The following is a 12,153-nucleotide window of genomic DNA, read 5'->3' on the forward strand; positions in this document are numbered from 1 at the left end:
CTCCGACCTGTTTATCTGAACTTCAGTTCTAGATCCTGTTGTAGCTCTTCGAGCTACGTCTTGTATAATAGCCTGCCCCTGCCTGTACCTGTCAAGTGGAATCTGATCTGTTATGACCTGTTCCTACCAGTCATCTCCTATCATACCGTCCTGCCAGCCCGCACCCTGACAGTTAGATATTGTAGATAATACGAGGATACCAGGGGGTAATACTTCGTTACGCTAAGTACGGTAGTCGAGACACGTTCGAGCATAGGTAGTATAGGAAGTGGAGCCCTCTATAGCTTAAAACTAAGATAGGGGCTTAAAAATATAGCAGTTAACGAAAGTGAAGATAGCTGTTGAGGGTGGTAATATGCCGAGTCGGTAGGCAGAGCACCGTAATATAAGTAGACTTCCGCAAAGCTCGAAAAGCCCGAAACCCCACCCGACTCGACCCTCAAAAGGGTCGGGTTTCGAGCTTTTCGAGCTTTGCGGAAGTCTAGTTAGCCTTATCCGTATAGATTGTTTAAAGGGCGCGGATCTTATCATTCTTTAGTTAGAGAATTCAGAGGATTTTTTATACCACTTCCATTGGTAATCCATATGTTGTTGAACCCAACGATCTCTATCGTTTTTTATAAATACACCCATTATCTCTAAATACTTTCTGTATCTAGACACTTTCACTTTAGCTCTTCGATCTTTGCCATTCAATAAGCATTGTCAATGGTTAGCATTGATAATTTTATCGTCAAAACCCCCTCCCGGTTTTGCATCATACCGAGTATAACAGCCTCTACCATGGAATCATTTTTCGGGGTAGTATACCTCGACTGCAGGCAGATACTACTATAAGCCGATAACATGGTTGCGTTGGGTCTTTCATGGTCTGAGGAAGGTCACAATTCGGTGATATAGGCAAGTTCCAGACTGCGCTTGATGGGGGATTCTCTTGCGATTGTAAATTTTCATCTGCTTCGAATTCAAACCCCTCGAAACTTGGAGTTGTCTTCACATGCAGCTGATCCAAGACATCTTCGACCGAAGCTCTCTCAGGTACACAACCTTTAAAATAGTCTTCATGATGGTCTTTACATCTTCAAAATCAGATCGAACCCCTTTGGGAGCAGCATGCGAGCCATTTCATTTCCCGAGGTCTTTCCTGGCTCCTCATTGTCCCCACCTGCAGAATGAACAGCCGCCGTTGCCGTTAGGTAGGGTCACCACTCACATTTGTTGGGACCGACATCTAAAACCACCATCAATCAGAGCCTGTACTGTCTCGACGAACCCGTTCGACACTGCAGTATATTGGGCAGTCCATCCATGCTCATCTAGCTCAGGCTGTGCCCCTTTAGATAGCAAAAAAATGCTAATAGTGAATCTAGTTGATCCACAGCTGCATCCAACGGTGTTTTAGCATGATGCCAATCGTTCACATAAGCACCAACAAGGATCGCTAGCCATCACCGGAAACTATTTCAGCTCTTCAGACACTTATTTTTCTGTCACCAAAGCGGTAAAAATCTATGCCGATGGATTCGTGGCTACAGTCAAGGAGCACGCGCCCAGGGATAGAGCTCTAGCCGAACAATCCACTCGGGCCGACGGCAATCGGGCCGACGGAACCACGGCCTCTGTGAGTGACTTAACCTAGTCCTCTGCGGTGTTCTTGTCTGCTGCTCGATGTGAGGCTGGAACGGTGCCCGCTAGCTGGGGCGCGTCAAGTGCCAATGAGGTGTCCCGTAAGTGTGATAGAAGCTCGGCCGTGGGAAGTTACACAGTGTCATTAGTCAGCTCGTGGTGAATGTCAAGGCAGTACACCTTGTGTATAATTTTCCCAGACTCGGAGCTTCTCTCGAGTTATGAGTCGCGCTTTCATGCCAAGTCGTTAAGCAAATATGACAGACACGAGAATACTAATCCCAGGTGCTTCGCCTCAAAGGTGTAAAGGAAGCTTGTTGTCAAATAATTCAAGTGATTCATCGAGGACGTAACGAGGCATCAATCCTTAGAATCTGCAGCTGTCTTCTGCATGATCTGGAAATCCCTTCCAACGGTAAACCTTCCTTCTCGCATTGTCTCTTCTGTGTTGAATGTGGGACTTTGACAAGGTTGGCAGGAAAGCTATATGAGCGAAGAGACTAGGGTGCAAGGTTGGGCAAAAAAAAATATTTAAGATCTATACAAGGCTACCTTTCCTGCACATACAAACGCCCGGGCACCAATAAGGATCTGAACCCGGTTAATTAGATGTTGGTCTGAGCACCAATTCGATTACAAAGCTTTGGGGTTTACCAATTGTACAGTAACCCCGAAGACGAATCACTGAATCAGAGGTGTGCTGAAGAGGTTGAACTAGCAAATCAGATTATATAATCATGAACCCCTGGGAAATGCCCAGTTCCGCAAACACCGACTGTGACAAATCGACAGAGTATCCACCTGGGAAATGTGAAACCGGCGGGTTGGGAGCCCTAACGAACTCGGTTGCCTTAGCGTCGTTTCCTGAGCTTGCGATCAACAACGACCATATTATCCGGATTGAGAAATTCGTACGGAGTACAAACCAAGACTGATCAGAGATGGAACCTATCTGAATGAGGGGTTGTGCTTTGCACCAAGCAACTCGTCTTGAATTTCTCTATGGGGTATGTTGTGTATTAAAGTTCAGTTTTATTGTTTATTGGAATAGTTTGAGTGGACAATCCATTAGTCAAATCATCAGTTCCCCATTAGGGCTCTGTTCCCATAGTTCCGAGCGTTCACAGCACAGACCTGAGGTTGACCACGTTGTACTCGGTACGGACCCCGTCGAGATTCAGAAACTCCCTAAAAACAAACCCACGCTAATATCCACTCAAGCGTACTCCGTAGCTTAGTGCAAACTACGGCGTACGGAGTACGTACGCCCTACTAGCATTTAGTGTAAATGCGTGATTAATATAGCGGGTCGAACGGTCTGTGCGAATCGAATATCGAGAACTGTCGCGTGGTGCCTATTTAAAGAAACCATTTACTTGAAAGTGATGGGTATAGAGCATAGATGATTCAGTTCTATCTACGGAGTACTTGGTACTCGGAATAATCTAGGAATCAATCCGCGTAGAAGACTAAGCTGCATACGCCCTAGATGAAACACATACGCATCGTCTAGCCTCTCCGGATATTGAGACGCTAATTTAGTCGAGTCTCCCCACACCCCCCTTTTCTTTTCTGCAAAGCTTCTCTCTTCTCTACTTTGTACACTCTTTTATGACTGCTGGGGAAATTGGCTCTCGGGACTCCGTATTCTCATTCAATTGATTTGAATCTCTACATTCTTTTAAATTATCCCACTTTCCCGCTCTCGTTCTTCCAAGTTCAATTTTCTCTTCCAGACGCATCTCCCCGGGGCACTCCTGCATTAGTCTCAACCTTTAGACCGGCGCTTGCTGAAACCACTATCGTCATCGAGTAAGCAATATCCTCTTATATAAATCAAAAGCACAGGATAGTGTCCAGTATGATCTTTCGGACTGATCCACCGTTCCTCACAGAAACATCAATATCCCTCCGGCACAGCTCCGCTTGCGTTCCCTGTGGGATCCCTCTTTTTCCAGCCTCTAGCACCGGGTATTCTTGCCACCAAGTTTTACGAATCAAATCTCAAACACATTCCTCGCTGCATTTCAACCGTCACAATGGGTCTCATGCATAAGCTACAAGCCAGTATGTTCCGCGACTCCCGACAAACATCTAGCAAAAGACTGCGAAATTGCATCCACAAGATAACTAACCTCACAGCAGAACTCGAGCTCTACCGTCTCGAACAGCGCTACGCCCGCCGCAAGCACCGTAGCACATTCTCCACGGGTGCCCAATACGTCGACGGCGAATATGTCTACTCGGGTGCAAGCTCACCAACGAGTACCGTCCCCAAACAATCCACTGGCAGCTGGCGCCCATCAGGGTGGGGAAGCGGCAGCCAGTCATCGCGATAGCGAAGGACATTTCAAGTTGACATGTCTGAGCGATTACATGGGTTACCGGCGTCATTCCTTTTCTTCTACTTGTCTTTAGCATTTCCACCTTTTGTCTCTCTTTGCTGAAGGCATCTTCGTCCTTTTTTTGTTTTATACCTTTGCGTGATGCTTCCGCGGAGTCTCGACGAATTCTTGTACAGCCATACACCATGTCTGTTTCTTTCTTTCTTCTTTCTTTCCTCTCTGGGGGGGGGGGAGCGTTATTTATTTAAAACTTCCCTTTGCGTCAGTTTTATGATTTCTATGTCTCAGCGGGAAGCCATATTCGAAAAGGAAAGTTGGGATCTGCTTTCTCATTTTCTGATATCTCCTGCGATATGCCTGCTTGGTCATGTCCTGCTTCTCCTCTTTGTCTTCATCTTCATCTATTTAGACTTGGATCTTTTACATCTGAGATAGAAAATGTCTATCTCATTCAAATGTTCAGTACATAAATAGTCGGCTGCTCTTGCGGTCTCTGTCCTTGACATAAGACTTCAAACTGATATTAAGACTTTACATGTAGGATCACTCGGAAGTGGGTTTGGACACTCGTTGAGTTGTCTTGTGAGATGTTGTTCTGCACGGCTCATGTTTCTTACCGCCTTTACATCTAAAAACGTTATTTAAAAGGGGGTGCTCCAAGTAGTCAGGCCCAGCCCCGTCTTGAAGATTCAGTTTCGGTTCTTTGTACTTGGGTTTCTTTCACTTGCTTATGGATGCCCACGCATCCTGCATGATCATCGTATTAAAAAGGAGTTAATTTTCTAAGCACACAGATTAGGCACCACCTACAGGTGCACTGGACTTATCTGCAGAGCATAGACCTAGAAGGCCTAAAGCGGTAAGGCTTGAGCCGCGGACCCTACGTCACACCACCACTCTGATCTCCACACTGCCAACGCATCTCCCCTAGCCTGTGATTGCACTTTTGCTTGCGACTAAAATTGAAAAGCTCTCGGAGGACCTGAGCTTGGTCAGTTACAGGACTTATCATCAGGCCTACAGCGACAACTTGACTTTCAAGCTCCTGACTGTCTTGCGACATCCGAAAGCGCCGAGGTACCCTCCGTTCACCATGAGCAGTGCTTAGCCGACCATAGCTGGGGAGTTATTACAGTATAGGCTGCTTTGAGTCATGGATAACGCAATTCAGCGGTTATTAAACGACAAGCTCTACGATAGGAGGAAGCAGGGGGCTTTGGAGTATGCCAGCTCGGGGTTGGATCTCTCCGCACTTGAAAGAACTCATACTGATCACTATCCTTGTACACCAGGCTAGAGAAAATTGTCCGTGATGCTGTGTTTCAAGGAGAACAGGAGAAAATACAAAAGATCGTTGAACAGCTCTGCCACGACTATGCATACGCAGTGCACCAACCCCATGCCCGGAATGGAGGCCTGATCGGATTGGCCGCTGCCTCAATTGCACTGGGATCAGTGAGTAGTGGCTTTAACCAAAGACGTGGGGGAAACATTGACTGATACATGGGATGTAGGAAGGAGTGGCGCCGTACTTGGGTGAAATTGTGCCGCCCGTGCTCGCATGCTTCTCCGACCAAGATGCGCGAGTACGGTACTACGCCTGCGAGAGCATGTACAACATAGCAAAAGTGGCCAAGGGGGAAATCTTGCTTTTCTTCAATGAGATTTTTGATGCGCTGGCGAAGGTAAGGGGTACTGATAAATTTATGTGGGGTCATGCATACATGCTGACATACAACATAGCTGGCGTCTGACTCGGAACTATCCGTCAAGAACGGTGCGGAGCTTCTGGATCGCCTGGTGAAAGATATTGTGGCTGAATCGGCGGCCTCATATGTGTCGATTCTACAGCTCTCGGAAAAAGAATTCCCAGAACTGGAGAATCAGGAAGACCAAGAACTTCCCATGGCGTTCTCTCTTGCACGATTCATTCCTTTGCTTAAGGATCGGATTCACGTGATCCAACCGTTCACTCGCAACTTTCTGGTTTCATGGCTTACCCTTCTAGATACAATCCCTGATCTAGAGCTCGTGAGCTATTTGCCAGAATTCCTAGAAGGATTGATCAAGTTCCTTGGCGGACCCAACAAAGATGTTAACATTGCAACCCAGGGTTTGCTTGATCGGTTCTTGTTGGAGATCAAGAGGATTACCCGACTTAAGAAGGGGATTGAAGAAAGTCGGAAGAGTCAGAAAAGCAACAGGCAGTCGGTCGCCAGCGATGTGATGAGCAACGCGACGGGGCAAAATGATCAGACCGACGGTGGCAGTGACAATAAGTATGATACTACTGTCGCAGACTCGACCTCAGATGTGACCCTCGATGATGAATTCACTCAGGCCGATGGAGATTGGATTCCGGGACAAGATGTACAAATCGACCACCCCCAGATTCTTGACATTCTTGTCAGTTTTGTCAGCACCTCCTATGGTAAGAGTGGCTTCATCTTTCTGATTCTCACGCACGCGCTAACATTTGTTTAGAGGAGGAAATGCAATTGACGGCCCTTCGTTGGCTTGATTCCTTTTTCGAGATCAGCCCTGAAGACATTCTTCCTTTTGTTCCGCAGCTGTTGACTCAAGTACTCCCAGCCATGTCCAGTGGCTCAGACCAAGTACGAAAAGCAGCAAACCAAGTCAACACGTCCCTTGTCCAATACATCTACTCCTTATCAGATGATACGATTGAGGAACCCCAGATGCCACCGTTGAAGGTCCCTTCCGTTGCGACCAGCAAAGAGATCATAGAGCGAAGGTCATCAACTCCTGGAGCCAGGCCTTCAGAGACAGCGAGCATTGATGCAAGAAAACAGACAGCACAAGATAATTCTGTTGCTGCTACACCACGTAGTAGCGTTGTTTCCACGCCGGTGCCTCCTGCCGACCTTGATTATGCTGCTGCTGTCAACTCCCTCACTCTACAATTCCTCAATGAAAACGAAGCTACCAGAGTTGCGGCCCTTGTATGGCTCATTATGCTCCACCGTAAAGCCCCGCGGAAGGTTGTTGCTTTCAATGACGGCACCTTCCCAGCTTTACTAAAAACGCTATCCGACCCTTCAGAGGCGGTTGTAACGAAAGATCTACAGCTCCTTTCACAGATCTCACGAAACAGCGAAGACAGCTATTTTACGTCTTTCATGATCAATTTGTTGCAGCTCTACTCTACAGACAGACATTTACTCGAAGTGCGCGGGAATTTGATCATCAGGCAGCTTTCTCTGAACCTGAGTCCGGAGCGTATCTACCGAACTTTGGCAGATTGCCTCGAGAAGGAAGAGGTGATGTCAATTGTACACTTTGGAGGTATTGCATGCTGACGTATCATCAGGATCTTGAGTTTGCCAGTATCATGGTCCAGAACTTGAACAACAACCTCATCACTGCGCCCGAACTCTCGGAATTGAGAAAGCGCCTGAGAAATCTCGATTCGAAAGTAATACCCCGGGACACCTTTTGTTGCATTCTTGAGACTTATGGATCTTATAGGATGGTCAAATGTTCTTTGTTGGGCTTTTCAGATCCTGGTGCCACAACGCTGTCTCTACGTTTTCTCTCTGTCTTCTTGCCCAGGCCTATGAGCAGGCATATAATCTACTCCAGATCTTGTCAGTAAATCAACTCCAGCTGCCACAACGGCCTGCTGACAAGACCATCCACAGTGCTGAATTGGAAATGACTGTTAATATGCTAATCCAAATCGACAAACTGGTGCAACTACTTGAGTCCCCAGTATTCACATGTCCGTTTCTTTTCATCGTCACACTTTCAGTCCCAGAAGCTTACCCGCCCCCCCCCTCCCCCAACAGATCTCCGCCTCCAACTCCTTGAACCCGAAAAATACCCCTTCCTGTACAAATGCCTATACGGCGTCCTCATGCTCCTCCCCCAGAGCTCCGCCTTCGCCGCCCTCAAGAACCGTCTGAACAGCGTCGGCAACATTGGTTTCCTCCACGGCGCATCCCGCAGGTATGGCTCCTGCCCCCCGCATTCTACCCCAAGGTTTACTGAGACGAATTCCCATAGCACTACCCAAACGGTCCCATCTTTCGACCGTTCAGGCACTCGCCTGAAAACCCGCGACGAGAGCTCCATCCGCTGGGTCGAACTTCTCGAAAAATTCAAGTCCGTTCAGGAACGAGCCCGTCGATCCCAGGTCTCCACTCGCCACTCATTCGACCAATCTGGACCCATGGGCAACCCCTCTCTTACAGCTGCTCTCTCCGTCGCTGCTGCGGACCGTCCCAAGGACCGGTCTGGTCTACCCGACGCTCCGCGCGGTGCTCCGGGCCATAGTAACTCTGGAGCTGGAAATTCTGGGCTGGGAGGACATGGTACCGGTGGCACCGCTGCTGGACGTGCGTTGGATAGCAGTGCGGCTAAGACTGGGCCATCTCATAAACACAAGTCGAGTCTTCCCAATCTGGGAAGGCTGGGTATTGGAGGGCGGAAATCCAAGAAATAGTTACACTTGTAGCTAGAGCTGGAACTTGTCTCCTACATAGTCCTTCTCTATAATTGTCTTGTACTTAGCTAGATCGTTTTGTTGTCATCATACCCGGGATCGTTCGTCTGTGAATAGTTGTCGCTTGTGAATAGGTATCGATGGTTCTGAATGAGATCACATTTCCTATCTTCTCCCATATGTGTCTTCGGCTTGACTTTTTGCTACAAGTTTACGAATGCAGCGATCTTTGAATAAAATAAGTATTCTCATATCTTAAAATTTCAGCTGGTAGCTCAGTGGCTCATCATAATACAGAAAAAAAAAAACATTGAATTCGTTCTAGAGTCATACTTATTCGCTTTCCAAAAGGATATGCTCCAATAATACAATCCGAGCTAATGCACGGTAAACTCCAAACCTGCCCAAGTATGCCAAGTAAGTATATCAGTGACTGATGTACTGGAAAATAGCCGAAACATCCTGTTCCCCAGTTTCTTGCCGGAGAAGCAGATCCTGGATTTGGTTGAGAGGTCCCTTTTCACCAGTATTGACAAAATGATTCCACGAACTAGTATCGCCATACATCATTGCGGGGGCTTTGATATATTGCGAGCCATCCGGCCGACACCGCTTGCACTTGAAAGTGTCGTGAGTGTCACTCCGAGTATCTGGTTTGAATTGAAAGAGTTCTCGCAGGGAGTCGAGAGAGAAATGACGCTCGACATCTTCCGCGGAGTCCACGACGCATGATGAAAGGGACTGTTTGTGGGACTGGCGCTGGAAGATCTTCTCTTCAATTGAGCCTGTTGCAATGAACCGGTAGACGAAACAATCTTTCTTCTGTCCGTCTCGCCACACTCGTGCGAGCGCTTGCTGGTCAGCGGCTGGGTTCCAGTCTGGATCAAATAAGACCAGCCGGTTGGCGCCGATTAGATTCAGTCCACATCCACCTGCTTTGCTACTCAGGAGGAACACAAATTCCTGACCGTCGGGGTCATTGAACTTGTCGACTAGCTTTGTGCGTTTCTTGATGTTCATAGTACCGTCGAGGCGCAGGGAGCCGTAACCGCGCGACCGGCAGAGCTTTTCGAAAAGATCCAGGGTCTGAGTGTAATTGCTGATAAGGACGATCTTGTCGTTAGTGTCTTGTCGAATTCGGGCTAGCATACGGTCGAGCACCATCATCTTGCCAGAGTACCAACTCTTGATTTCTCTATCGCGACCTCGGGTATCGGGGGGTGAATAGTCCTCAGGGAAGGTGTGCTCGCATCCAGGAAGGTCGTTCGCTAGATCAAGTAAATCCGGATGATTGCAAAGCTTTTTCAAAAGACCAATTGCTTTCAGCGGCTGGCTGCCTTTACCGCGAAGAAGACTCTGGATCTCCGGGCTCTTAATGAAATGGTTGTATAGACCGCGCTGGAACTGTGACATGTTACAGAACACAACATGCTCATACTTGACGGGCAAGTATTTTGAGAGTAGCTCATTGGTTCGGCGAATAATGAACTTGTTGACAATTCCCGAGAGCTCCTGTAATCGTTCATCTCCCAGCTTCTTTTCTTCGTCTGTACCTGCAGCATCACGACCCCGGAGAATCGGTAGTTCGAACCTTTTCCGGAACTCGGCTTGAGAGCCGAGAAGATTTGGATTTGCGAAGTGAAGAAGAGCAAAGTATTCAGACAGATCATTCTGAATAGGTGTTCCAGAAAGAATCACTCGGCGAGTAACATTGAGCTGATTCAAAGCAGTCCATGTCAAGCTTTCCTTGTTTTTAAGTCGATGACCTTCGTCACACAGAAGAAGTCCGATCGGTGTATCATTTAACGTATCCGCATACATACGGAGTGTCTCGTAGGACACAATAAGAACTGGCCTGACGATTCCACGCCCTGATGCAATGGCCCATTGTTTGATTTGGGTTATTAACTCTGCCTTTGTGGCCTTTCCATCGATCGCAAAAGGTGTTGTGGCGTCCTTGCCAAGCCATTTTACTGCTATGGTTAGTCGAGCTGATAGGAAGTTGAGCACGACGCATAAACTCACCCAGTTCGTTGGCCCAATTACCAACCAAACTTGACGGACATGCAATCACGCATTTTTGAATGGTAGTTTTTCCGGCCTCTGATGACTGCTTGAGTAGTGTCCACATCAATGTGATGCATTGAAGCTGTGTTCGTTAGAATCAAGATGTGAAATTTTGGTTGGCCAAGCTCACCGTTTTACCAAGTCCCATGCCGTCTGCCATGATGCACCCATTTGCGTTCTTGTCAACCAGCCCAGTAACACATCGATAAAGGAACTATACGTAACCACAGTGTCAGCCTTGCTTCCATGGAACAGCATATTTCGGGGCGCAATACTTTCACACCCTCGATTTGATGTGGCCGAAGCACTTTGCACAGTCTCGGATCAATCACGACAGGCACCTTTGGTCTGTCTTCCACGTCCTTTTTGAGTCCCAGAATGTCTGCTAGACTCTTATGCATAATTGGCTCATCCGATTTTGGTGTATCCTCTGTCGGTGCCTCTAGGCTTTTGGGAGCAGGTTCCTCGGCGACATCATCTACTGTAGGGTCGTATAAAACAATCGCAAATTCACCACTGGGGTCATGTAGTGGCTTGACCACAAATGTCGCGCCTCGCCGCATCCCCAACGTCGGAGCCACCCGACCGGAACTGTACTCGCCGACGGCTTTATTGATGAGCGGAACCTGGAAGCGTGCCCTGAACGCTACATCTTTGTCCTTTGGTTTGTAAGCGGGGAATTTGTTGGCCTCTCTTGTTTCCAAAGCGAGCCGGTCGTCGTTCGTGTATGGCTTCTCCTCTCCATCCTCCACGCTTCCATCGGCGTTGGCGTAGTTGACCTTTCGTCTCTTCCTCGATGGTTTTTCAGATGTCCGAGTCGGTGTTGCAGTCCCCGGACACTTGAATGGCCTCACAAGTCGGTCGATCGAATTCTGAGTATTCACGGATTTCGGTTGTAAAGGGGTCTTGACGCTGTCGTCGCCACCAGTCGGACGTTGTCGATACCTTCCAGGCATGTCAGCATTGAAACTCGTAAAAGTGATTAGCACAAGAGCTTACATTGATCCCAGAATAGACAGAACAGATACACCAAGCTCCTGCTGTACAATGGTCCTAAAGTTGTGGCGAGGCAAGTGCGAGTTGACGACGCGTCGCGTGTTCACTTGAGGCTCCCAAACACCAAACTGCCGCGTCCCACAATAACTGGCCGCCCAATGGGGCATGGTGGTCTGAGCTCAATGTGGGGCGAAATTTAAACGGAAGTCACGTGTGTTTTGTATAGCAGCCCTGGTGAGCAACAGCCTTCCAAGAGAAACATACATAACCCTCAAAGGTCCCTGTAGTACTTGGGCTGGCTGCCTGAAATGTGACAGTGGAACCATCTCAAGTCACCATGACAAGCCTCCCTTTGCTGAGACGAAACAGTATTTCCCTAGAAGACGCCCTGACTGACGACAATAATATCCTGCACCGCTTAGACTACCCGCAGAAACAGAAGGAGTTCTGGTCAAAGCTAGTTGCCCATAAAAACGAAATTGAAAGGGTGGTTTCATTTCATCTCCATGCAAGTCATTGTCAAGTCGCTGGCCCAGCCGATTGGTTATGTGGGAGTTACAACGTCTGCATTCCAGTCTATACCAACCTTCCATCAGAAGAGTGTGTTCTTATTCGAATTCCGCTACCTTACAAATGTGGAGAAGAGAACAATCC

At 47.9% G+C, this 12,153-nt stretch overlaps 3 protein-coding genes across 3 annotated transcripts; 2 read left to right on the top strand and 1 right to left on the bottom strand.

Annotated features, from left to right (window-relative positions):
• Nucleotides 1-3,665: 3,665 nt before the first annotated feature.
• Nucleotides 3,666-3,965, top strand: Pdw03_1088 (uncharacterized protein; the record flags this gene model as incomplete). The annotated part of the gene is made up of 2 exons (XM_014679334.1): nt 3,666-3,693; nt 3,772-3,965. The coding sequence occupies 2 exons, from the start codon at nt 3,666-3,668 to the stop codon at nt 3,963-3,965; spliced, it is 222 nt and encodes a 73-aa protein (XP_014534820.1).
• Nucleotides 3,966-5,124: 1,159 nt separating this feature from the next.
• Pdw03_1089 (Vacuole-associated enzyme activator complex component (Vac14), putative) lies at nt 5,125-8,436 on the top strand (the record flags this gene model as incomplete). Its single annotated transcript, XM_014679335.1, has 10 exons — nt 5,125-5,192; nt 5,264-5,426; nt 5,486-5,656; nt 5,715-6,402; nt 6,456-7,252; nt 7,303-7,407; nt 7,461-7,579; nt 7,634-7,713; nt 7,781-7,940; nt 7,998-8,436. 10 exons carry the CDS (start codon nt 5,125-5,127, stop codon nt 8,434-8,436), a joined length of 2,790 nt encoding a protein of 929 aa, XP_014534821.1.
• A 426-nt stretch (nt 8,437-8,862) lies between these two features.
• Nucleotides 8,863-11,666, bottom strand: Pdw03_1090 (DsDNA-dependent ATPase Rad54, putative; the record flags this gene model as incomplete). Its single annotated transcript, XM_014679336.1, has 5 exons — nt 8,863-10,409; nt 10,462-10,585; nt 10,634-10,717; nt 10,779-11,448; nt 11,503-11,666. 5 exons carry the CDS (start codon nt 11,664-11,666, stop codon nt 8,863-8,865), a joined length of 2,589 nt encoding a protein of 862 aa, XP_014534822.1.
• Nucleotides 11,667-12,153: the final 487 nt, after the last annotated feature.

This window comes from Penicillium digitatum, chromosome 4, assembly GCF_016767815.1.
Source record: "Penicillium digitatum chromosome 4, complete sequence".
NCBI classification, from domain to species: Eukaryota; Fungi; Ascomycota; class Eurotiomycetes; order Eurotiales; family Aspergillaceae; genus Penicillium; species Penicillium digitatum.